The sequence below is a fragment of the Oreochromis niloticus genome, linkage group LG17 (assembly GCF_001858045.2).
Source record: "Oreochromis niloticus isolate F11D_XX linkage group LG17, O_niloticus_UMD_NMBU, whole genome shotgun sequence".
Taxonomy (NCBI): Eukaryota; Metazoa; Chordata; class Actinopteri; order Cichliformes; family Cichlidae; genus Oreochromis; species Oreochromis niloticus.
Genome location: NC_031981.2, coordinates 3,454,153 through 3,480,344, shown reverse-complemented (window position 1 = coordinate 3,480,344; position 26,192 = coordinate 3,454,153). Strand labels below are relative to the sequence as shown.

At 41.0% G+C, this 26,192-nt stretch overlaps 2 protein-coding genes across 4 annotated transcripts in view; both read left to right on the top strand.

Moving 5' to 3' along the window:
• The window catches only part of LOC100711295 (poly [ADP-ribose] polymerase 12), a 69,361-nt gene that overhangs the window by 18,213 nt on the left and 24,956 nt on the right, over positions 1-26,192 (top strand). The window contains exons 1-5 of one of the 3 annotated variants that reach the window (XM_019346682.2): positions 22,190-22,736; positions 23,071-23,206; positions 24,052-24,757; positions 24,847-24,897; positions 24,978-25,104. The exons of 1 other annotated variant lie outside the window; for it this stretch is intronic. In XM_019346682.2, the coding sequence (XP_019202227.1) occupies positions 22,381-22,736; positions 23,071-23,206; positions 24,052-24,757; positions 24,847-24,897; positions 24,978-25,104 (1,376 nt within the window). In that variant the 5' untranslated portion in view covers positions 22,190-22,380. Of the gene's footprint in view, positions 1-22,189; positions 22,737-23,070; positions 23,207-24,051; positions 24,758-24,846; positions 24,898-24,977; positions 25,105-26,192 lie in introns of those variants that run through there. One more of the 3 variants, XM_019346677.2, reaches the window with a different exon arrangement.
• Positions 4,978-20,472, top strand: LOC109195140 (poly [ADP-ribose] polymerase 12). The gene is made up of 12 exons (XM_019346685.2): positions 4,978-5,499; positions 6,149-6,284; positions 10,522-11,116; positions 11,206-11,256; positions 11,337-11,463; positions 11,889-12,054; positions 12,872-12,992; positions 13,094-13,190; positions 16,221-16,296; positions 16,769-16,899; positions 18,737-18,888; positions 19,084-20,472. The coding sequence occupies exons 1-12, from the start codon at positions 5,222-5,224 to the stop codon at positions 19,704-19,706; spliced, it is 2,553 nt and encodes an 850-aa protein (XP_019202230.1). The 5' UTR covers positions 4,978-5,221; the 3' UTR covers positions 19,707-20,472.

Sequence of the window (26,192 nt, the reverse complement as noted above, 5' to 3'; positions counted from 1 at the left end):
AAGAAAATAAAGAACAAACATTCCTAAACTAAATTTGGATGTTATATTATTTTTTATTTTAAGGATTACAATAAACTTCAGCTCTCAGTGAATCTGTAACATTACTTTGGTCTGTCTACATAATTTTCAAATGCATTTTTTAAATAGTTTGTTTGTGTTGTTAAAAGAGTTTGTGTCACTGTGCGCAGTGAAAAACTCACCTGATGTAGCGATAAGGTGATGTTCACCAGACTGACACAAGGTTTTTATATAAAAACAAAATTCGACACTGAAAAGCCTCAGTGGGAATTTTTGTTTACATATAAAGAAAAGGAAGTCTTTCCAGTGTTTTCAAAAATGTGCTGCAATGACTTTTTTGATACACATCAAAACGTCACACAGACAAACCCACACACAAAAAACAACAAAATATGTCAAACATGCACTTCTTGTTCATTTTTATTGAGAATTTCACCACTTTCAGTTTTCATGGAAAATAACTTGTGCTATTCATGACATTTCTCAAGTCAGTAAATAGCTGCCACCAAAGTATAAATCAAGTATAAATCTAAATCAGACATGTGGAATATACAAAAGAAATAATAAATAATAAATGGGTGGGTTTGCATACTCAGTAATGTGTATGTGGCCAAGAACTTTAGTCCATGCAATCTTACTACAGTTTACTTGTGTCAGCTAGTGTGATTGTAGAAAGTGTCACATTATTTTATTCTAGAGTGACAGTAATTACACACGAGCTTTTAAGCAGGCATAAATATTAACATAAATATATAAAAGGAAAGACATTCATGAAAATCACTGTCAAAGCTGCTGAAAACTGAGCAGAAGAGAAATATTTATGTGCTGTTACATTTTCCTGAGAAGTGATTGGCTGTGATGACTCATTCAAGCCTGCTGTCTGTTCTCAGCCCTTCTCCTGTTTCACTGACGTATATCCATCACCAGAGGGCTCCACTGACCTGCCTGTTGACGTCAGAGTAAACCCCTGTGTCATGTGGCCTGGCTGGAGTTGCAGGACCAGGCAAGTTCAAAGGGAGTTGTGGAAAAGAGAGCAGGGAGTATGGCAAAGTAGTGGAAGGATGAGGTGGAAAAGGGAAGCGTGTAGATTCAGTAGACTTAACATCCTCCATGCCCTCATCCTGACTTAGCTGCTCCTCTCCCGCACTGCTGAATCTACCCGAATCCATGCTGGGAAGCTCCGGGCTGTCAGCCTGTTGTTTCATAATCAGAGCAAACCTGAACAGTCTTGTCAAACACACCTCCGCTGCTTCCAAACAGCATCCGAAAATCTGCCTTTTGTTTATTCCCTCCCTCATTCCCGTCCTTGCCCTCAAGCTCCTCATCATGGCTATCAGTCACATTGATGCTCTGCCTCCATGCTCTCATCACTCTCAAATCACCTGCACCGGCTCACTGTAGCTGCTGCCTCTTTTTCTTTGACTTTTGTCTGAGCTCAAATCTTTTGGATATGACTTCCTGAGGTCTGGAACCCACTAAATGCCTTTCCTTTGGACAACCAGGAAACAGCGGTGAAGTTGACCTCTGGCTCTGCAGGATGATTAGCCTTATCAACAAGAGCATGGACACAGTTTGTTTTAGGTCACCATTGTACTCACAAAGAGCCAGTATATTATACTGAAGATTACACTCACTGTGACAGGATGGCTCGTAGGAAGTGATTACACTTACAGTTCAGATTAAGGGACAACACATGGAAACACATGTGACAAGAAAAAAATGTTAGAAAACAGTAAGAACAATATAGATGTTTCTGTTTGGCAAAGTTCAAATCTGATTTAAAGTAAAAAAAATCTGAGTCACCAAAAGCCAATCAGACAATAGAGTTTAGAGTTGGTATAAACAGAGAGCAGCCATAAAGAGAGAGGAGATGAAGCTTCTTTCTTCACTTAAAATAATAATTCTCTATTTTTAGAGAATTACAGTTTCACTTTCTTGCCATTAGTAGGAAGCTGTACAGAAGCTATAGTTAGCTTTAATTTCACTTAAAATACATTAACATAGAAAAGTGAAAGAGCCTAACTGTGGCAAAAGATCAAAGCTAGAATTTAGCATTTTTAAAGGTCCGTCCTCAGTAACCTCTCTCTCTCTTGTTAACTGCAGTATATGTGCTTGATTATTTGGCTAACCAGTCTTTAAAAAAAGTTTATATATGTGCTGTTCCACAAACGTAATGTTTTTATTGTAGTCACTGTAGCAAGTGAGATCAGTGAGAAACAGGAAAAGGCAGTAAATATGTCAAACAACAACAGCAGGCTAACTCTCTGGAAGGCTGGGACACTCATCACTTCTGCAGACGAGCAGCAGAGACAGAAGAGTAAACAGGGAAAGGGTTTTCTTATTTTACGATGTCCAAACTAGGTCCCCAATTTGGACGTCAATATAACATTACACATCTTTGGACTGGATCATTTTTTGGACGTTTATGACAGCTACAGTTACATTTCCCTGTTTTTCTTTAACTTGTTTATTTATTTCAATTACTCAAGTTATTTGTTTTTAACCAAGTTAAAACTGTCATTTATTAAAATGTGATGAAATATTAAAAATGTTGAAAACCACATGAAAATGTAAAATATAAATGGTTAAAGTGTTTAGAGAATTTTGGAATTTTGAAAAGGAAAACAATAATAAGAACTTAATAAAGTTAGATGAGCATTTGCACCTGTTAACGCAGTAAGAGATGGAGGGACATAAGCCAGGATTCGAGAAAAAATGAAATGAATGGCTACTTTGACCATGAGCCACTGTGATGACCGACTGCACCCTGCCTTCCTTTTGGCCTACTTGTGTCTTATTTGCAGGCACTGGAGAGGCAGAGTTCCTGTTCACAATTAGTGACACTGGCAACACCTGGGCCCGTGTGCCAGGCCTCCATAAAAAGCCTTTAGTGGCTAGTTGTGCGCCGGCTCATTCCCCTGAGTCACCCTGTGGGACTCTGGTTGCTTTTGATTGGGTTCTTGCATTGAACAACTTTACATTCACCATTTTTCCACCCATGCACTCCTCTACACCACTGATGGTACTGACTACACACACACACCATAGTTTGTGCAAGGTTTCTTTTTCCTGTTTTATTTACTTAAAATAAAATTGTTTGGATGGCACTCCCATGCATCTCTGGGTCTTTGTCATGGCTGTGCAGCCTGGTTTGTGACAGCTACTCCTAATAGCTGAAGTGTAGCTTCTGATTGTCACATGCTGCAGTTCAGTGCAATTAAGAACCAACCCAACAAATGTACAAACCAAGTAAAATAATCAAACAAAATGAAATGTATTCATAACATATGTATGTATGATATTATCCCCTCTCTCTCTCACACGTGTGTGCGCACACACACACACGCACACACACACACACACACACACACACACACACACACACACACACAGAGGTATAGCATTGTGGAGGAATTTTGACCCACTCATCTTTGCAGAATTGTTGTAATTCAGTCACATAAAGTTGTATACATAAGGATGGGAGGTGCACCTACTTGTCTCAGGAATGGGGAGTGTGTGGAGAGGGTCCACACCTTCCGGTTCCTTGGTGTCCTCATCTCTGCTGACATCTCCTGGACAGAAAACATCTCAGTGGTCGTCAAGAAGGGCCAACAGCGGCTACTTCCTGAGAGTCCTCAGGAAGTACAAGCTGAACTCCAACCTGCTGCTGACCTTCTACCGCTCTGCTCGTCCATTGAGAGCCTGCTAACCTACTGCATCACGGTATGGTACAGCAGCTGCACTAAGGTGGATAGAGCGAGGCTTCACAGTGTGGTCAAGACAGCATAAAAGATCATCGGCTGCCCTCTCCCCTCCCTGATGGGCAGCAAACATTATCAAGGACAGCTCCCACCCTGGTTTCACCATATTCAGCCTGCTTCCCTCAGGGAAGCGCTACAGGTGCATCAGCAGAAAAACCCACAGACTCAAAAACAGTTTCTTCCCTAAAGCCATAACCACCCTGAACTCACACATGCACTGATAACACAGCCCCCCCACCCCAAATTTTTTCTATTCTATTCTATTCTAAGTGCAGTCACTGCTGGGCCCTTTTTGTGACTGATTCGGTGTTGCTGGTCCAGGACAGATCCTCTGTGATGTGATCACCAAGGAATTTGGTGCTCTTCACTCTTCTGTGACACCAGCAATGCTGAGCAGGAGATGGACAGCCTTGGTCTTCTTAAAGTCAACAATCAGCTCTTTTGTTTTGTCATCATTAAGAGATAGATTATGGCATTGCATCAAAGTGCCAGCCACTGCACCTACTCTCTGTATGCATCATCGTCCCTGGCAGCTAGTTATCAAGGCAGCCAGCCTGTGTCTCTGTAACCAGTCGTAGAGCTCCTTACATCGCACGGCATGACGAACTTGCATTGCTTTTTGGAAATGTTAAATGGAATAGCTAATCTGACATTTAATCTGATAGCTAATCCAAGGGCTAATCCCTTAATTAATCCCAAAGCTATTACATTTGCTAATATGGTTTAAATTATTAAGGATAGAAAAGGTCAAAATAAATCTTTGATTTTTTTAAACCCATTTCCCTTTAATTCTGTTTACTCATTTCTTTTTTTTAAATTGTACTTTAAAAAGATTTTGAAAATGTGTTTTTTTTTCTTTGGAATTCTAAAATGGGTTTTGAAATGTGTCTTTTGTTGAGTTATTTTTTATTTTTTAGAAATTGATTTGAATATTTATTAATGCAATAATAATTTATTTTAAAATATTGACGCATACTTTATTTATCTCTAAATAATATACAAAGTTACAAAATGAATTTGTGACTCTTCTGGTCCCCCATATAACCCTCGCTGCAAGCAGCAAACAGCAAACAGCCTGCATTTAGAATTTAGCAGCTAAAAAGCCAAATATTCACCTCAAAGGTTTGATGGAAAGTCTGGCATAACATTTGTTTTAAAATAAATTCTAAATGTTTTCGTTGCGATTTTTCTGTTTTATTTAGATCCTGTATCTTCATGGCATGTTTCATTACTGGAAATGTTTCAGCTGTGAAGTAGAAGAAAGTCGAGAAGTGGGATGTGTGGAGGTCACAGCGCGGCGACGACTCAGAGTGGAAAACAGCAGCATTACAGCATCAGTCCAGATTAAAAGTTGTTGAGTTTCACTTTCCAGTCGTCAGAAATGAGGCTTTCGTCAGTTTAATGTCACAGGTGGAAGGAAACGCAGGCAGAGCTCGGACACGATGGAGACAGAAATACTGAGAATGATCTGCGCCAATCAAGGAGCAGTCAACACTGAGGATTTAGTATATAATCTGTTTTCCGGCGATCCTAAGAAGTTGTCGGAGATCATTTGTAACCAAGAGAAATTTGTTTCGTGTTGTCCAAACGGACAGCCGAAGGTGGTGGCCAGGACCCGCCTGAGACTTTGCAAAGTGAAAGACTGTCTGGGGATATGCAGGGGTCTGCACCTGTGTAAAAACTTCCTCTTCAGCGGATTCTGTCAGTTCACTCAGCTCAGGTAAATATACTGGACTTAAAGTAAGTAACAGAGCTTATTTAGGGATTGTTATTTATGTAATGTAGTTATATCACATATGGTTGTAAAATCAACAGGTTTAAAGTCCAGGACACTGATGGTGCCTTTAGGTATTGTTAGGAAAATCTGGCAATTTACAGCAGTTTGACACATTTATTCAAAAAGCTAAGCTGAACAAGTAACAAAATGTGGCTTTGAAGGCCAGTAGGAAAAGTTGCTCTCTGGTCGTCTTTTAGACTGAAGCTTATCTTTGCAGTGAGTAAAAAGAGTGAAAGCGAAAAGAACATGGTTACGTTCATCCAAAGAACAGAAAGATTTTCCAACATCAGCAAAGTTTACTATGAAAAATAAAAACTACAGGGGATGCTAGGTCTACCCAGCAACATATAAAAAATCTACTATTGGGCTAATTATTTTTCACATTGATGTCGTACTGTTTCAGCGAGTTGTCAGGGTGGCTATTTGCCTTGAACCTAACAGCTGACTTTGTACCATGCAGATAAGCCTTATCAATCATTACACAAAGACAGCTGTCGTATATGACGCTGTTTTTGTATTTTTATTCTTAACTGAGCAAATAAATGCTAGCACACCCAGTCATGACTCAGCTGTATGAATTCTGTTATAACAGGAGGGGCTGCTGCTTCTCCCATGAGCTGACCTCTGATCATAACCAAAGACTTCTGAGGCAGCATGAGCTGGAGAGCCTGAGCCGAGAAGAGCTGTGCACCCTGCTGCTGCAGAGTGACTACACACTCCTTCCTGATGTAGGTGTAAATTGCATGAGTGCACCAAAGTAGCTTTAAATATATGGATTAAACAAAGTAAAAAATTCCATTTGGAAAGGAAAATGTGAATATTAAGGTGGGTAGGATATGATACTGGTTTCACACCAGCACATTTGGATGGGGTGTTTAGAGAATGTACAGCATACTGTAAAATACAGCTTCCTACAACTCAGTGAAACTTACGGGTTAAATAAAACACACTTTTACAGATACTTACAATTGAGACACCATTTTAATAAAAATAGTTGCAAAAAGTTGCGAGGGAGGATTGTGAGGAGGCGGGTCTCATTGACATGATTGTCGACACCTATAAAGGTAAAGTACATAAAAGGCTGATCTCGAAACTGTACTCATGTTTACAATCATACAGGACCCACTCCACCCAGTATGTTAACAACTTCTTTCCTGGAAGAATAATACTAGATTTTTCTTTACACCTAAGTATAAATCAATTCAGAATAGCAAACCTGAATCTGGTAACTGCTGGAGGCAATGTGGCAACACTATGGCTGACCACTTCCATATATTCTGGGACTGTCGGGCTATTAAATGTTATTGGGCTGAAATACTAATGAGGATTAAAAAGTTAATGGGTTTTGAGATTGAGTTTTGCTTTGCTATAATATATTTGGAAAATGTACCAGTTGAGATGAATACGAAAGCTAAACACCTTTTTAAAATATTCCTGGCAGCAAGTAAAAAAGCAATAACTAAAAGATGGCTGGACAAGGACCCACCAATGGCTGGAGAATGGTCAGCCATAGTAAAAGATGTTTGTGACATGGAAAAGATGACTTTTTCTCTAAGACTCTGTAAAGACAAATTTCAAAGATATTGGTCGAAATGGTTTTCGAGTTTGCTAAAGGATTGTGAAAAATGTGGGGAATGGATCTTTTTCATTCCCTTCCCCTTCTCTTTTCATTTAACCTGATTTTCTGGTGCTTTCTGGTCTTAATTCCTTTTGATGCTGAATGGACACTTGTGTAGACATGCACAAAAATATGTAAAAGGGTATGCATGCATGAGTATGCATGCATGCACGTGTAGATATGTATTATGTATGTATATATAAATGTTGTTATGCCCCTAGTCTAGGCGTGTAGAGACGCACATAAGATTTGAGGAGTTTTTGGTTCCCAAAACAAACAACCGAACCCGGTTATGAGTAAAAAAAAAAAAAAAAAGGTGATTTTATTTAGTGTCAGGAAGCATAGCTCCAGGGTGAACCCAGGCCAAAATAATAAACAAAACCAACTAAGTCCTGCCAGAGAAAACTAACTAAACCCTAAGAAAGAAACAAAACAAACAAATGACAATAACTTTCCCTCGCTTCCTGGCCCAGAAACAGGAGAAAACAGTTCAAAAGAAAAGGCGGCTCACCTCTTCAGCTTCAGCCTGTGCACGCATAAGCACTAAATCCATACACACAATTGGCGGCTCTCACAGAGCACGCTTACACATATACAAAGTAACCCAAAATTTGGGAACCAGGGCCAGGTCCACGTCTGCTGTCAAAACTGCTCACTCTGGCACTCGCTCGCTTCTCTCTCTCTCCCGGCAACTGTCAGAGCAGCTTTTTGAACCCCGTCACGTGCTCCATGGTCCAATCAGCAGCTCAATGCTCTTCATTAGGGGAAGGACCTGCAGAGAGTCCTAAGACACAGTAAAAAGACACACAAACAGCAGCTCACAGACTTCTTATAGCCACAGGCCGTAACACCCCCCTTCCCAAAATCAAAGCATCTCCTTTGTAGATGTTTTGACAGTTATAAGTAAAGGAAACTTCGCAACAATGCATCCGCTAATACATTCTCTGTACTCTTTTTGTGGCTAATTTCCAGATTGAAATCTTGCACCAAGAGAGACCATCTCATAAGTCTTTGGTTCGAGTTCTGCATTCGCATTAGGAACACCAGGGGACTGTGGTCGGTATAAACGATCACAGGCGATGGGCTGGACCCGACATACACCTCAAAATGCTGTAACGCGAACAGCAGGGAAAGGGCCTCTTTTTCAATCGTGCTGTACCTTTGCTGATGGACAATGAATTTCTTTGAGAAATAACCGATTGGGTGATCCACACCTTGTTGATCTTTCTGTAACAATACGGCACCTGCTCTGTTGGAACTGGCATCTACCTCTAATTTGAAAGGATGCGCAAAATCAGGGGCAGCCAGCACTGGCGCACTGCAAAAGAGAGTTTTAACAGCCAGGAACGCACTCTGACACGCAGAGGACCACACAAAAGGTTTTAACACACTAGTGAGGCTAGTGAGGGGTGCGACCACTTCCGCGAAATTTCGACAGAAACCCCGGTAGTAGCCCACCATGCCGAGAAAACGGCGGAGCTCATGCCTAGTACAGGCAGGGAAATCTAGTATGGCCTGGATTTTTTGCCAAAATAGGGCGCACTTGTCCCTGACCCACCTGTTTCCCTAGATACGTCACAGCGGCTTTGCCAAAATCACACTTGGCGAGATTGAGGGTGAGGCCCTTTCCAAGCGATGGAACACATCAGTGAGCGTTTCCATATGCTCTGACCAGGTGTCTGAATAGACGACAATATCATCTAAATACACTTCACAATTGCGAACCCAGCACAATATTCATAAGGCGTTGGAATGTGGCGGGGGCGTTGCGCAACTCGAAAGGCATGACAGTGTACTGAAGAAAATGGTCAGGAGTAACAAAAGCAGAGATGTCTGCCGCACGTGATGTTAGAGGAACTTGCCAATAACCCTTCAACAAGTCCAGCTTAGTAACAAACTTCGCAGAACCGACCCTATCGACACAATCTTCCATTCTGGGAAGAGGATAGGAGTCAGGTTTGGTCACGCTGTTCACCTTCTGAAAATCCGTACTAAACAGCGGGGTTTTATCCGCTTTAGGTACTAGGAGACACGGTCAGAGAAAAGAGTAGGATGATTCTCAATCAACCGACACACGTCATTTTGAACAGCATCATCTAAATCTCAGCTCTCAGTACAACCGAAAACCAAATCATCACTTACCGGGTCATACCGGGTTTTGGAAACTGGCACCCCCACAGTCGCAACTGTTGACACACCACTAGCAAAGTAAGGCTTCATCATATTGATATGACACACATGACACTTTTTCCTTCGCTCTGGGGTGTCTATGACATAATCCGTGTCACTCAATTTCGCCCGCACTGTGTATGGACCACTGAATTTTGCCTGGAGAGAAGAACCAGGGACCAGTAGTGTTAAAACTTTGTCACCAACCTCAAATTTCCTTTGCACAGCTTTCTTATCAAACTTCCTTTTCATCTTTCCCTGCGCTGCGATAAGAGCATTGCGTGCGATTGCAAATGCTTTATGCAAACACTCTCTAAAAGAACTCACGTAATCCAACACATTTTCCTTAGGAGCATCTGTGTCGGACAGAAAATTCTCCTTGAGTAGTCGCAACTGGCCACACACTGTGTGACCGAACACCAGCTCAGCAGGGCTAAATCCTAGCGACTCCTGCACGCTTTCCCTCACCGCTAAAAGAAGCAGCGGCAACTCCTCATCTCATTCCTTTCCAGACTCAAGGCAAAATTTCCGCATCATAGATTTCAATGTCTGGTGAAAACGCTCGAGTGCACCTTGCGACTCCGGATGATATGCACTAGACTTACGATTTCAGCAACCCAAAAGTAGAAAAGAAGTTCACCAACGCCTTTTAACTTTAAGGGTGCGCAACGGAATTGCTTCAGGAAAACATGTAGCGACGCACATCAAAGTCAGAAGATACTGGTGTCCCGATTCTGTTTTAGGAAGTGGACCAACACAGTCGATGAGTATGTGCTCAAAAGGTTCCCCTAAAACTGGAATAGGGTGTAATGGAGCGGGTGGAATGGTATGTAGATACTTGAAAGTGTGTGTGAGTATGTACATAGACGTGGGTGTGGGTGTATATATAAATGCACTGTGTATCTCCAAGTGGAAAAATTACATTTTAGTAACTTCACATAGCCTTGGGTGAATCCCCCCCCCCTTCCATTTTTTTTAAATTTAGTTGTTTACTTTTCTTTTTTCCTTTTTTCCCTTGTTGTGTCTGTGTAAATGTTAATGTTCCTGTTCCTATAAATAAATAAAAATGAAGGTGGAAGAAAATAAAAATAAAGAAGTTGGACATCACCATGGCTATATTCATCTTTTATATACAGTCTACTATTGTAACCCCCCTTTTCCCCCCCTTTCTCCATAAGATATGCTACAACTACAACAACGGTGATGGACTGTTTGGCAGGTGTCAGGATGGTGATGGTTGCAGGAGGCTCCACATCTGTGAGACCTACATCAGCCGTGAATGCAGCTGCTGGAAGAACCACGATTTTACTGCTCCACAGCCATTCAAAGCTTTGAAAGCTAGAGGCGTACCTGACACACTCTTTCAGTCCTTGAAGGCTGCTTATTCAAATAAACAGGCTTTGAGGCTGGCTGGAGTCAGTGACCATGGTCAACAAAGTCAGAGAGGCAGAGGGAGAGGTGGCCATCAGCTCAGCAGGGGCTTTAGGGGAAACCGAGGAAACCACAGCAGCCGCCAAGATCTGCATCGAGCCCGTTCACTTAGTGACATTGCTGCAAACATTGATGGTTTTGACCTGTACTCCAGCAATGGACTGAATGAAAGCGACGATGAAAACTCTCCCACCAGTGACATCATTGTGGCCGCTACCAGGAACAGGAGCAACCATCAGCGTTTTCATAATGCTCGTTCCTTAAGTGACATTCACGCTGCTGTCAGTGATGTAGCTGCTAAAGGCGGAGAATGGCAGAACAATAGACAGAGGCCCGCCAGAGGTAAACAACAGCTGAAAACACTTCTGTGGGGAGATGAACTGAAACTGCTGTCTGAGTGAAGCCTGTGAAATATTTCCTGTTTCTTTCAGATAAAACAGAGATCTGCATGTACTTCATTAAAGGTCACTGCAAACATGATGGTGAGAAAGTCATGGTTATTAAGTGTTTGAGGCTTTAATGTAGTTCTTTCTTGACTTTGATCAGCTGTCTTTCTTCTTAGATCGATGTTTTAAAGCTCATGACAAGATGCCGTACCGATGGCAGGTCCAAGAGGGACACCAGTGGACTGATTTGCCCGATAATGAGACAATTGAGCGAGACTACTGTGACCCCAGTAACTCATACAGGTACTTACATTTATTCTTCAACTCAGACATCTCAGGGGGTTTTTAAGATCTAGTGGAACTACTAAGCATTTCCACTTTTTTTCAAATATGCATTGATAAAATAACAGATGCTCCTTTTAAACTAAAATCAAGCTCAGTGTATGTGATAGTAATTTTTTATGAGGGTAAAAAGTTTTAGGAAAGTTTTGATTTTAGGAGATGCTGGTTCTGTACGATGTCAGTGCAAGATAATGTTATTAAAATGGTCATTTCAGGCACGCTGTGTTTGTTTCACGTACCACATTATTCCACAGTCACCAAAATTATTATAGTGAAATTTAGTTTAAATCACCACTAAATACTGAACAAAGAATCAGAAAAATCATCAAAGTTTTCACATAACTGAACATCTTCATGTTAATACTTTCTTGATTGGTTTTTTGCAGTAGCACCAGCCCGGCCGTGCACTTTGACACGATGACCTGTGGACAGAACAAAGTACGTCGACTCTCGACAGAAAACTCGGTGATTGAGCCGACCTTCATCCACACCACCGAGTGGCTTTGGTACTGGCAGGATGAGTTTGGGAGGTGGAACATGTTTGCATCCGCTGTGAGTAACGACAGAGTCTTGGCAGAAATTTTGGCAGATTGCTAAAAATTAAGGCACGACTTTAACAGTCCACTGTGTATCCACATTTAAAAAATCTAACTAATTGTGAGTCTGATTTAATAGTTTTATTGAAAAACACAGACAAACTATTTCTAATGTGAAAAATTCCTCCTAGTTTGAGCCTGCAGTGATTTGTTTCCCCTACAGGAGAAGTCTACTATGCATTTCAGTGCTTTTTCAGCTTGTGTTTCATGTTGTTGTTCTATCCTCCAACAATATCATCCTAATCTTCTCATCAGCAGTGATTCCATTACACTCAAGGAGAAATTTTAAATCATTAAAAAAAAATCTGAAAAAAACAGTTACAGCCATTGATCATATTTGGGTGCTAGATAGCAAAAGTCGCTTCCAAAAACTAGCTTGTAGTACATGGATCGTCACTTCTCTGGTGTGGAAGGAGCCTGAGCTAGTACCTAGGTTTCAATGTTATTTGAATGTGCAAAAAAAACATACCAAAACCCATTTTTGTACCAGGCTGTAAACATATTCAGTTCTGCTGTAAATTTGCTATCTAAGCTAACCTTACGTGGCAAAGTGGCCGTTTAAGGGTAAGGCTGTTTTTTGGTTCTTCAGTGTTTACTTAATTTTTGACTCTTAATGCAGCCAGGTCTCCTTCAAGACAAAGTATGGCTCTAAAAGAATTATAATGATGCTGATTTACGATTAGCTCAGGTACTATAATCTTATCAACTGTTCTTTATTAATATCCCAATGCAGGTCTGAGGTCAAAAACTCGCTTACTTTTCTTGCTTTGCAGACTGGTGGACATAAAGCAGCAGACATCAACAGCACAAAGCTGGAGGAGAAGTTTCTGGCCAATGATAAAGACGTGTTGGAGTTCACTGCTAGCTCACACTCATATTCACTCAGTTTCCAGGGTAAATAAAGAATGTGGAAACTGTTTGCTGACTTCAGAGATGTTAACATGTACAATTGACTTTATAATTATTGTGTAAGTTTAAACTTTTTTACCCATCAGACATGATGCAGACAAACAAGCACTATGGCACCAAAAGGCTTGTGTGCAGACGGCCACGGTTTGTCTCTGCTGCAGATGTCCTAACAAAGAGAGTCAGGTACATCATCACAAAAACAGCCGTACCAGAAAGTTTTTAGACCCCTTTACCTTTTTTTCTAAATCATGAGATCTTTGAATGCTGAGAAATGAGAAATATTGGCAAAATATGTTGAAAAACTCAAAAACTGGTGTTGATAAATTTTAGAAGCTCCTTTTGCAGCAGTACAGCCTTGAGTCTTCCTGACATCTCTACAGGCTCCACACTCGTGAATTTGTTTTTTCCTGGTCTTTATGGCAGATCCTATGAAGCTTTGTCAAAATGCATTGAAGACAACTGTCATTTTCACGGCACCATTATTTTGTACCAGGCTGTAAACATTATCCATTTTGCTGTTAAAGTGGGCCAACTTTTTAAGCTAACTTCAAGTGGCCATTTAAGGAATTGCAGTTGTTTTTTTGAAGACAAAACATGACTCTAAATGACTTCTGATGTTGATGACTTACTCTTGGATATGTAAATAAGTAGCTAGCCATATCAGGAATGGGTCATATTAGCTTTTTAGTCAACAAAGATTTCACAAAACATGATGTCCACAGGTTTCTTAGAGACACTGTTGAGCTTCTGGTCTCTTCCCTCAACAAGACTCAAAGACTCTAGGAACAATCCTGATTGTTCTTAAATTCTTCTGTTTCACATTTATCAGCTGTGTTCATTTGATCTGATCAACCCCAACAGCTATAGTTTCTACAAAGAGTTGCTAAGACTTCATGACTTGTTTTTTACTGGCTATAGTTTGAATTACAGGGATATTATATGCACAGCTCTGTGCCTTTTTTCAATCACGTTCAGTCCGGTTACCCATTTGATCTAAATCCCAAGAATTAAAAGCAAAAAAAATATATACAATTTCCCTCATTGTATATATTCTATTACTTATTCTATCCCCTGTTGAATTTGTAAGTTTGCTCATTAAAAAAATGTTATGATTTTAATAGAGTTTTATTTTAATAGGAAGAGTCAAAAAAATCAACCAGATATTTAGAAAAAAACACATTGCATAAAAGTTACAAATAGATTTATATGTCACTGAGTGAAATAAGGATTTGCTCTTCAACCAAAAATGTCTTAATACTTGGTGAAGAACCCTTTGTTGGCAAACACAACAGTAAGTCACCAGCTTTGCACACATCTCAGTAAGGATTTTGGCCCATTCCTCTTTACAGAAACTTTCTAAATCCTTTAGATTTCATGGCTGCTGCATAGCAACTTGCAGTGTCAGCTGCCTCCACAGATTTTCTATAGCCTCCTTTATTGCCTTGATAGTATCTTTTTGGTTGTTGTCATGCTGGAAAATTCATCCTTTACTCGACTTCTGTGTTCTGGCCAAAGGGAAGGAGGTTCTCGTCCAAGATTTTACATTACATGACACCGTTCATTGGCCCCTCGATGCAGACAAATAGCCCTGAATCATAAAGTGTCCACCTCTGTGATCCACTGTGGGGATGGTGTTCTTTGGGTCATACTTGGCATTTGTCTTCCTCCAAACCTGCCAGGGAGTTGAGGCCAAGTTTCATCTGACCGCAGCACTTTCGCCCAAGCCTTGTTTGAATCATTTAAATGTTCAATGGCAAATTTAAGGTAATCCTTAAGAATAACCATTCTTGAGTCTCTCTGGCCTCTTGAGCAGAGGGACCTTGTAGGTGTCAGTCACCAACAGCACCACTGATAGCACACAACACGTAATGTGTTACCAGTGGTGTCCTTCATGACTGTGGTCCCAACTGCCTTCAGTTTATTAAGCACCTCCCTTGTAGTTTTGGGCTTTGCGGCCCATTCGAGCACAGTGCCGGTCTACAGTCTTGTACCTCATGTGCTTTAACAGCTATTTGCCCATAGTTTGTGGAGAGGCTGGAATGCAAAAAATGGACAGATGTGCTTTATATTGGATTTCGTTTAACTTATATTGCACCAAATTAAGATAATGGTCCCCTCAAGGTGCTTTATACACATAAAGAATTGAGATCAAAAGTAGCCATAACTGACTGATTCTGTGGGAGGCAGAAATTTGGCTTGCTTGTATGGGATAAAACTGTTAGGATGCCTGGGTCGTTGACCCAGAGTTTTGAGTTTATTATATTATTTATCATTTCTAGTCTTTGGTTTCTTTGTTAAGTTCTGTCTTATGGTTTATGTCTCTGTGTTCTCTAGTTGCTGTCTCCCTGTCCAGTCAGTCTGTGTCTGTAGTTCAGTCTGTGTTATGTTTCCTGTTTTACTTTGAAAGTCGGTGTCTCATGTAAATGCGTCTGGTTTTGCTTCCTTTGTCTCGTTAGGCCTGATTTGCCCCAGCTGTGTTTCCCTCCTATTATCCATTCCCTGATTGCTCCCTCTGTGTATTTAAGCCCTGTGTTTCTCTGTGTCTGTGTCGCGATCTACCCTTATCTTGCTGTGTGTTCTGTTAGTCTTCCGGTGTGAGTTTATTTTGATATATCCAGTTTGTTACCTTTTGAGTTCGGCATTAAGGCTGTTTTGAGTTCACGTTTTGCCATCGAGTGTCTGCACTTTGGGTCCTCCTACTACCACTCCTGCCTGCACACAGCCTTCACATAACAAAAACCCTTATTTCACTCAATGACATGCAAATCAAAGAACTCGGTAATGTGGGGTTTTGTTTCTGAATTTGTGGTTGATCTCTCCATTAAAATGAAATGACCATCAAAATGAGAGACTTTATATTTTAATTTCTTTGTAAAGTAAGCAAAAACCTACAAATTCAGCAGGGTATCAAACAGTTATTTCCCCCGTCTGTGTGGAGCCTCAGCAATGTGTCAGAATTCTTTAGTTTTGGTTTTTTGTTTCGTTAGTTTGTTTTTCAAGGAATTTGCAAGAAATTAAAAAAATATGACGTTTTTCATTGTCGCTTATAACGGAAAAATATTTTATTCATTTAAAATCAAAACTTAAAAAGTTTGAATAAAGGAAAGTAGTCTGCATACCGCAGTGATCGTTAATTACATTTATCTGATGTGTGTTTTCAACCTTTAAAAACAATGTCATAGTTAAAGTCATTCTAACTCTTCCTCTCTGCAGAAGGCCTTTGGTTCAAACTTCCACTCCAATACCAGAAACCTGGGACAAGACACAGATCCCTCAAACAGGATACTCGGTACTGTAAAAAAAATATAACTATTTCTTTACTGCTATAGGCCACACTCTTAAATGCAGATGGTTTTCTAAATGTATTTTATTTTGATAATATTTTTAAAAAGAAGTAACCAAGTAAATTCACTGAGAAAAAGAAATGAAGAAAAGATGAGAATGGTAGAGCTGAAGATGCTAAGATTTTCACTAGAAGTGACCAGGATGGGCCAGGATAAGAAATGAGTTTATTAGAAGGACAGTTCATGTTGGATCCTTCAGCAGTTCATAGAGACCAACCAAAGAGTTTGAAGCATAAATGAAAATAAATTCAAATATTTCACACTATCTGCTGAAAAACCTGCTTTACAGGTTTTCATATCACCTTAAAAGATTTTGTGTGTTAGCGTTGTGACACATGTTATTTGTCTCCACTAAAATTCTAATTTTCCTTTATAATTGTGACTGAAAATGTTTAATGTTCCTGTTTTTTCTAATAGCGAATCTCACTCCAGCCCAGCTCGGAAGAATTTAGAGAGGTTGTAGCTCTTTTCTCTGAAACCATGAAAGGCTGTGACATCATCAACATTGAGAGGATTCAGAACAAAGCTCTTTGGGAAGCCTTTCAGCTGTACGTATTTCATTTAATGTGCATCCAGTAATTAAATGTGTTTGGCTTGTGTTGTAAAAATGCTTCTTGGAATAAATCTCAATCTGGAAAGCCTGTTCATTTTCCCTTAATTGGTGCCACGTTTGTAAGGAAAATGCAGTTGCAGGTTGAGCAGCAGAGTTGAGTATGTGGGTTGACATCCTATTCTTCAACCGGCATTTGTCACATGTCCCTTCTGTTCTGTCCTCTCCACTCCTAAATTCTGGAAGTAGTCTTTGGGGGTGAGCGTTGACATCTTGGAGGATAGAGCGGAGCTCCACCCCATCACACTGCCAAACACAAATGTTAATCTTCCCTGTTTGATAAGAATTTTTTTAAAAAAAATTTTAGGGTCGTGTTGCTTAAGTTCATCGAGTTTGGTGGACATTTGTTTTTGCAGAGCTCTCTTAAGGTCCCACTGCACATTTCATTCATGAATGAGTCTGGGCCATTCATTGGGCATCATGTTGATTTGTTTCTTTTTCAGCCATTCTGTTGTATATTTGCGGTTGTGCTTGAGGTCATTGTCCTGATGCATGACCAAAAGTTTTGCTGTCAGACAAAATGCGTCCCATGAACAAATTGTAATTCATGGTTGACTTCATGACTGCAAGGTAGATTTTCAGAACCAGAAGCTTTATCTGTCTAAGATCAACATATATATTTTCTGACTTTCTTCTGCTTTAGTATACCGCCCCAAAAAGTTAAATGGACTCATTCTTATATAGCGCTTTTCTACTCTCCTGGAGTACTCAAAGCGCTCTATACAACATGTCTAATTCACCCATTTATACAGGCGCTTCTAAACTCAAGTGCACACTAACAACATTCACACACTGATGAAAAGCCAGATTCTGTTCATCTGGACGTTTTCAGTGGGAGAAACATTTCGTCACTCATCCAAGTGATTTCTTCAGTCTCAGCTGACTGCAGGTTTCCAACCTTATAAATAGTACATTTACACAATGACTGAAACTAGCACCAATGAATGAACAACAGGCTGTGAGGTCAGCTCCTTGATAATTAATATGCAAATTGTCATGCTCATTGCTGTCATGCTCTGGGGGACCTGTAGATGTCTGGGGCCTGGATCTCCTCATGCCTGCTTCATGTCCTGGGGGGCAGGGCTATGGCTCCCCAAACCTACTATTGGACACTCACATGGACAAACCTTATGAATAGAAGCGTGCTCACACACACAGGTGTACACACAGGTACTCACAGACACACACACTATCTTGGCTGGCTGCTGCCTGTAAACATATCGTGCATGACTAGTCCTGTATGCTGCTCAGTAACGTTCTATATGTATTATTTACTGTTACTTATGCTTATGTTGGTTGTTACTGTGGTTTCCCTACTGTTTTCTTTTGGTTGGTTTGTTTTCTTCAGCAGGTTTTCAGTGTCTTTCTCCATCCCTCTGTTTCCCCTTTCCTTCTCCTTCTGTTAACTCTCTTCCCGACTTCTCTTTTCTTCTTCTTTCTCTTTCTCGTCCCCCAGGTTCTGTCCGTTCTGATTGTAATAACTTAAAAGTAATATAAAAAAATAAAATAAACTATGACACTCAAGTGGACCAGTATAGCAAAAGCTGTAATGGTCCACTTGAGAAAATAACTCTGTTGAGCATTTTTCGTGGCCTTCAGACAATAATTCTGATATTGACAGTGCTGGACAGGACAGATAAAAATAAATAAATAAAAAGACATTTAGCATTCAGTCTTATCCTGTTTCCCACTTGTGGCTGCAGACACTGTTGCCTCAGATCTACATAGATTGACTTTACCCCTTTGAGTTAATTCTTTCTGTCTCCTACTTGAAGGCAGAAGAATCAGATGAAGACCAAAAACAAAGGAGGAAATGTGACAGAAGAAAAGCTTTTTCATGGCACTGACTCCAAATTTGTAGACACCATCTGTCACCACAACTTTGACTGGAGAATCTGCGGAACTCATGGAACGTCTTATGGCAAAGGTGATTGGAAGAAATGTTGAATAAAGTTATTGATTATTAAGCATATGGTTTCAAAATGCATCCATTTAAAACACAGAAACTTAAAACATTTTCATTTCAGTCTTGCGGATGATTTTTGTGACACTATGGGTCCCTGCTGTCTTTCCCCACAAATGCATTTTTTTCACAGTCATTTTTTTTGGTGTGTAAACACAGGTAGTTACTTTGCCCGTGATGCCAGATACTCCCACCACTACACCGGTGACACTGACGTCAGAGCCATGTTCATCTCACGGGTGCTGGTGGGAGACTTCACCAAAGGCTCCTCTGATTATCGCCGACCTCCTTCCAAGGATGGAGGGGGCATAAACTTCTATGACAGCTGTGTGAATGATGTAATGAACCCCTCCATATTTGTGGTGTTTGAGAAGCAGCAGATCTACCCCGAGTACCTGATACAGTACAAGACCACAAACATGTTTATTGATGGCACAGTACCAAAGCGAGCATCAGGGTCGAGCCTAGCAGTAGCACAGCAATCTGTGGTGGTACCAAGACAAGTGGCAGTAGGGGAACCACTGGTATTACCCACAGCAGCAGTAGTACAGAGACCAGCGGTAGTACACAAACTAAATACCATCTTAAGTCAAACCACTCCGCGGCACCTTCTCAGCACAGCTTCTTCCATGTACTCAACCGGTGGAACAGTCAACAGACCCACACCACCAACTCCATTTTCCACACTATCCTCAAGGGAATTGTTAGACTTTTCTGAAAATGTTAATTACAAGGAATATGTAGCTGAGTTAGTAAAAAAATTTTCCAGAAGTGGTACCTGAAAATGTGAGTTATGATTTGTGAACAGTGCTCCAGAAAAAGAGTTGGTAGCACCAGCTTCCCAGTTAGATTCTATTAAAGTATCTTAGGTTTAATTTGAATGATGAAGAAACTTTGACAGACATGCTGAATATGTACATTAGAGGTGGTGCAGGTTTCTAAAGAAAGCTTCAGAAATGTTAAATGATTCTTTCTCTTTCCATTTTCAAATTTCTCATTTGTTTTTTCTCTTTGTTGTTTTGATGCTCAAACCTTTCCTCCTAAATCACATGTACTGTAAAATTATTTAAGATGAATTTCTAAAAATTGACAGCATTTCCACTCATTATGTATGTTTCTATGTTCAAATTAAACTTTGAAATAACTTTTATACAGAATAATACAGAAATGGCAGCACAACGCTAATATCTCATAAGCACGCTGAGTGCTAGACGAAAGAAGAAACCAATACTAACTTCCTCATAATTATCTCAGGAAGTTAGTGGTTATCATATTAGCGCATCCTACTGTATAAAGACACTGTCAGATTAGACCATTACAGCCACAAATTCTCCCAATACCTTGGCCGAGACACATGACGGACTGTGTGTTGATAGCTTTGCTGGTTAGACAGCCTTTGTGATGTCAACAGGAAGCTGGGACCAACTTCTGGGAGCACAGATAGAAACAAAGTGCTGCGGTGTGTGTGATACTCACTTCTCTGTGTTTGGAAAAACATGTAAAAAAGAGAAAAAGAAAGAAAACAATAAACGATGAGCACAAAGACGATACTGTGGTAGTTGTTCATCTTTTAGCCTTCGCCCTGTTGTGCACTGATGAGCGCACACTGCTGCTGTTGGAGTCAAACACATAGAAGTTTCCTTAAAACTTGATATGAGGGCAAAATATCAGCCTGTCAGATTGTTATGAGCTATAATAATAACCTACAGGTGACCAGGGATGGGCAGTAACGCTTTACAAGTAACTACACCAGTAACGCGTTACTGTAATCCGATTCCTTTTTTCAAGTAATGAGTAAAGTACGATATTACTATTGTAAAAAGGTAATTAGATTACTGCTAAATCCTGTAAGCGCTACTGTGTTACTGAACCGTGATTTTATTTGTGAGAGTGTCATACGAGCGCGTGACGTCTGTGGCAGCAACAGACGTGTGTAGATCAAGAATGGATAATATGGAGCTCGGGAGAGAGTGCGACCATGCAGCGTTGGAAGTACTCACATTACTTTGAGTTTGATTCTGCAAAAACATTAGCGTCCATCTTACCTGGGCTTTGACATAAAAAGAATATGGCTGGCTCATACTCAACCCTACCACTGTAGCACTAAGAGAAGCTGACGCCAGCTTAGCTTACTAGTAATGTGAACACAGCAGCCTCTCAGGGAAATGGCCACTGTGTTCTGGGGCTTCTGGTGTGGCCAACAATCATTCGTGTCTGCTTGTTCCTTGTGCCAGTGTTTCTAGTTCACAGTATAAGTGCAGGTAAAAAAAGTTTATAAAAAGAAAAATTACTGTTAGATGGTGATGGTTTGGATATTGCATTCTGTATATTACCTTCCTCTTTAGCTCTCCATTTGAAACTCCTTCCGGAGTAGGCTTAAGATAAGATAAGATAAACCTTTATTAGTCCCACATGTGGGAATTTTTTGGTCCCGGCAGAAAGTACAACTTTATGAGCAGTAAATGTTAAGAAAAACACAATAGAATAGGATAAGATAGAATAACATACTATACAACAGAATAAAGTACCAACAAAATAGAATAAAATGCTCTGTTATAGTAGGAAAAAATGTTCACATGGTATTGCACATAATATTGCATATAAGGGAGAGTGGGCGAGGGCTATCATGGTGTGTTGGATGTTTGTGTGTGTCTGTCTGCACATGTGTGGTCATCTGCAGAGACCATGTTGTAGAGTCTGACAGCAGTGGGGAGGAAAGACCTGCGAAATCTCTCCGTCCCACACCGTGGGTGCCGCAGTCTCCCACTGAAGGAGCTGCTCAGTGCTGTCAGAGTCTCCTGCATGGGGTGGGAGATGTTGTCCAACAGGGATGACAGCTTAGCCGCCACTCTCCTGTCACTCACCACCTCCACTGGGTCCAGAGGGCATCCTAGAACAGAGCTGGCCCTTCTGATCAGCCTCTTCAGTCTCTTCCTGTCCCCAGCAGAGATGCTGCTGCCCCAGCAGACCACACCGTGCTCATTATCATGATTACACATGATTGGTCAGTAGTACTTGGACTACCTGTTATATTTTTATAATGACTAGATAAGATATGAGTAAAATATATGATTACACACTGTTTAAAAATACAGTTAATCCAGTTCCTTCGCAATGGCCCATCCATACGTGTCACAAGAGTTTGCTCTATAGCCCAGCACAGTCTCGAGTGTACAGGAGATATCAGGAGATATCAGGAGAGGCGCTGTTGCGCAAGGACACATCCACAGAGCCATAGACGCATTGTGACGCCGTGTGTTTTCATTACTGGACATGTTTCAGCTGTGAAGCAAGAGTAAGCCTTTCTTTCCATTTTCAGTCGAGGTGTATGGAGGTCATACAGCGCGGTGATGACCCCAAGTGGAAATCAGCAGAATTACAGCTTCAACCCCGGATGAAAATAGTTCAGTTTCGCTTTCCAATCATCAGAAATAATACCGAAGTTTTCCTCCTCCCATGAAACCAGCGGCCGCTGTCGTCAAGCTGCGGTTTGGTCTCACAGGTGGAAGGAAACGCAGGCAGAGCTCGGACACGATGGAGACAGAAATACTGAGAATGATCTGCGCCGGTCAAGGAGCAGTCAACACTGAGGATTTAGTATATAATCTGTTTTCCGGCGATCGCACTAAGGTGTCCGAGATCATTTCTAACCAAGAGAAATTTGCTCGTTGTTGTCCAAACGGACAGCCGAAGGTGGTGGCCAGGACCCGCCTGAGACTTTGCAGAGCCAAGGACTGCCCGGGGACATGCAGGGGTCTGCACCTGTGTAAAAACTTCCTCTTCAGCGGATTCTGTCAGTTCACTCAGCTCAGGTAAATATACTGGACTTAAAGTAAATAAACAGAGCTTATTTAGGGATTGTCTGAGTCTTCAAAGTTAAATGGATGCTAGCTCTACCCAGCTGTACATCAAACCTTTTATTGGGCTAATCCTGCTAAACATTTTTCCCAAAACGCTGAACTTGACTTTCATATAATTCTGTCCATGAGTTATCAGGCTGTCTTTTGACTTGCAAACGGACTTTCTACCAGAAAGATAACCCATGGCGTACACGACAGCTTTGTTGTTGTTGTTGTCATTATTGGTTTTTTTCTTTTACTGAGCACTTACAGTCATGACTCAGCTGTATGGATTCTGTTATAACAGGAGGGGCTGCAGCTTCTCCCATGAGCTGACGTCTGATCATAACCAAAGACTTCTGAGGGAGCATGAGCTGGAGAGCCTGAGCCGGGAAGAGCTGTGCACCCTGCTGCTGCAGAGTGACTACACAGTTCTTCCTGATGTAAGTCTAACAACACACACAGCATGAACCAGACGAGTCAGTCTACTTTGCATTCCTACGACACAATGCCACACCCGTTGTTCTTTCCACTAACATGTTACTTTTGTTTTTTAAATGAATTGAAAGTGTTTTTCTTGAAAAATGTTTGGGTTTTTTTGTTTTTTAAATTTAGCTATTGATAACAATGTTGAATATTATTACACAGGAAAAAAACAACTACACGTAAAATAATTACACCATTGACGCCTCTGCCTTTCTAAACGGAGGGACAGTAACTGCGTGTGTAAATGTAAGCGTGTAAAAACTGCAGATAGTCAGATTAACAGTGACAGTATTTTGTCTCCATCCACCATTGTAGAAATTCATCTCATGTAAACAATAACGTGGCGCACAGCGTAAAGTGAAAAAAGGCGCATACGTTTCACGTTGCGTGACGAATTCCGTTTTCTTGTAAAACAAATGGGGGCCTAGAAAAAAAAGTTTGGGCACCACTGTGTTAAATGAATAGAAAGTTCTTTAAATGCCTGCATTTTGTTTATTGGTCAGCAGGGGGAGATTCAAATGGTTGCATCTCCCCTTGAATTTACCTGTTTTTTTTAGAAGTTTATGACAAAATGACCTAAACTGATTCAAATCAAGCTTGTGCTCTCAGCCGTTTATCGTGTTTCCTGTCTTACTTATTTATACCACTTATACGTACAATGCCTTTTTAAAGTCAAAACAACAACAAAACAAACAGGAATGTCAGACGGCGTTTAGATAGAACGTATGATTATAATCCAGGTTTGATTCACAGTCTGTGATTATAACCACCTTCACGTTTCATCTTTTCCTCTTTCCACCAGATATGCCACGACTACAACAACGGTGATGGAGAGTTCGGCAGGTGTCAGGATGGTGATGGTTGCAAGAGGCTCCACATCTGTGAGAACTACATCAGCCGTGAATGCAGCTGCTGGAAGAACCACGATTTTACTGCTCCACAGCCATTCAAAGCTTTGCAAGCTAGAGGCGTACCTGACACACTCTTTCGGTCCTTGAAGGCTGCTTATGCAAATAAACAGGCTTTGAGGCTGGCTCGAGTCAATGACCATGGCCAACAAAGTCAGAGAGGCAGAGGGAGAGGTGGCCATCAGCTCAGCAGAGGTGGTAGAGGTACTTGGGGCAACAGGGGCTTTAGGGGAAACCGAGGAAGCCACAGCAGTCGCCCGGTGCAGAATCAAGCCTGTTCACTTAGTGACATTGCTGCAAACATTGACGCCCTTGACCTGTACAGCGATGGACTGAATGAAAGCGACGATGAAAACTCTCCCACTAGTGACATCTCTGCCGCCACTAGCGACAACGATGCGAGCAGCGAAAATGACGTAAGCCAAAACCGGACATGGCGTCCAAAAAAAGCTGCAGTGCCTTTTAGAGGGAGAGGCGGCAACAGGGGCAACCATCGGCTTTTTCAAAATACTCGTTCCTTAAGTGACATTCACGCTGCTGTCAGTGATGTAGCTGCTAAAGGCGGAGAATGGCAGAACAATAGACAGAGGCCCGCCAGAGGTAAACAACAGCTGAAAACACTTCTGTGGGGAGATGAACTAAAACTGCTGTCTGAATGAAGCCTGTGAAATATTTCTTGTTTCTTTCAGATAAAACAGAGATCTGCATGTACTTCATTAAAGGTCACTGCAAACATCAAGGTGAGAAAGTCATGGTTATTAAGTGTTTGAGGCTTTAATGTAGCTCTTTCTTGACTTTGATCAGCTGTCTTTCTTCTTAGATCGATGTTTTAAAGCTCATGACAAGATGCCGTACCGATGGCAGGTCCAAGAGGGACACCAGTGGACTGATTTGCCCGATAATGAGACAATTGAGCGAGACTACTGTGACCCCAGTAACTCATACAGGTACTTACATTTATTCTTCAACTCAGCCATCTCACATTTTATATAAAAGTTTTGTGCGTTTCCATATTTTTTGAAGGTAAAATGCTTCAGAAAGCTTTGGTTTTAGAAAGCGCTGGCTCTCTGTGATGTTAGTATGAGGGTTTTTTTTATTATTGTAACAAACTGGATTGCAAGTTAATTTGATTGTTGTGTCTTCAGCGTTATTGTGTTCAGATTTGTCACACAGCTATGACAGAGTTGCTCCACACATGCAATGATGTGATTTACTGAGTGTCCTTGAAGGTGTAATAGTCTAGAGGCTGTTAAGCCTGTCGATCATATTAGACAGAGAGTCTGTAGGAGAACATGCTTGTGGTTGGCTGAGAGTGTATGTATGGGGGTGGGAGTTATGGAGCATGCGTGTGTGAGTGTGCGTGTGTGTGTGTGTGTGTGTGTGTGTGTAGGGGGGAAAAAGGAGCACAAGTTCAAGAGAAGACAGAGGGATTGTTTTTATTCTTCAGGGAGCGCTCTCTTTGTTTTGGCGTTGTCTACAGCCCACAGCAGACTGTGTTACTGTTCCTAATGAACAGCTGGTAGACGGGATACCGACCGTCTCTGTCTCCTGTTGGAGGGACGCTACAGTACGGTGGTTTCAGGCGCAGCGCTCTGGATAAATATTAAAATAAAATATTTGATTCTTTGCTGAATTTGTAAGTTTGCTCACTTAAAATGAAATGAACAGAATTTTATGGTAGTTTTATGTTAGTTACTCATTTTAATGGAAGCAGATAGAATATCAACATATCACAGAGAAGTTGTTTGACCTGCATGTCGCTGAGTGAAATAAGGATTTGATCACTGACATGGCAGCCAGAACGCTGTCTCCCTCAGTGTCACAGGAAGCTGTGTGGAGTGTGGTGGTTGTGGTTTGGTGACCAGGTTTTTATATTTTTATGTTCAGTGTTAAGCACATTGAGTTGACATGAATTTCCAACAACAGTTCAGGGAGTCAACAACAGCTTTGGGACAAGGCAGAGAAGATGAAGCTGTTTACAGAATACAAATCACAATCAATCTATTAACCAGTTAATTACCATTACTCCTGATCT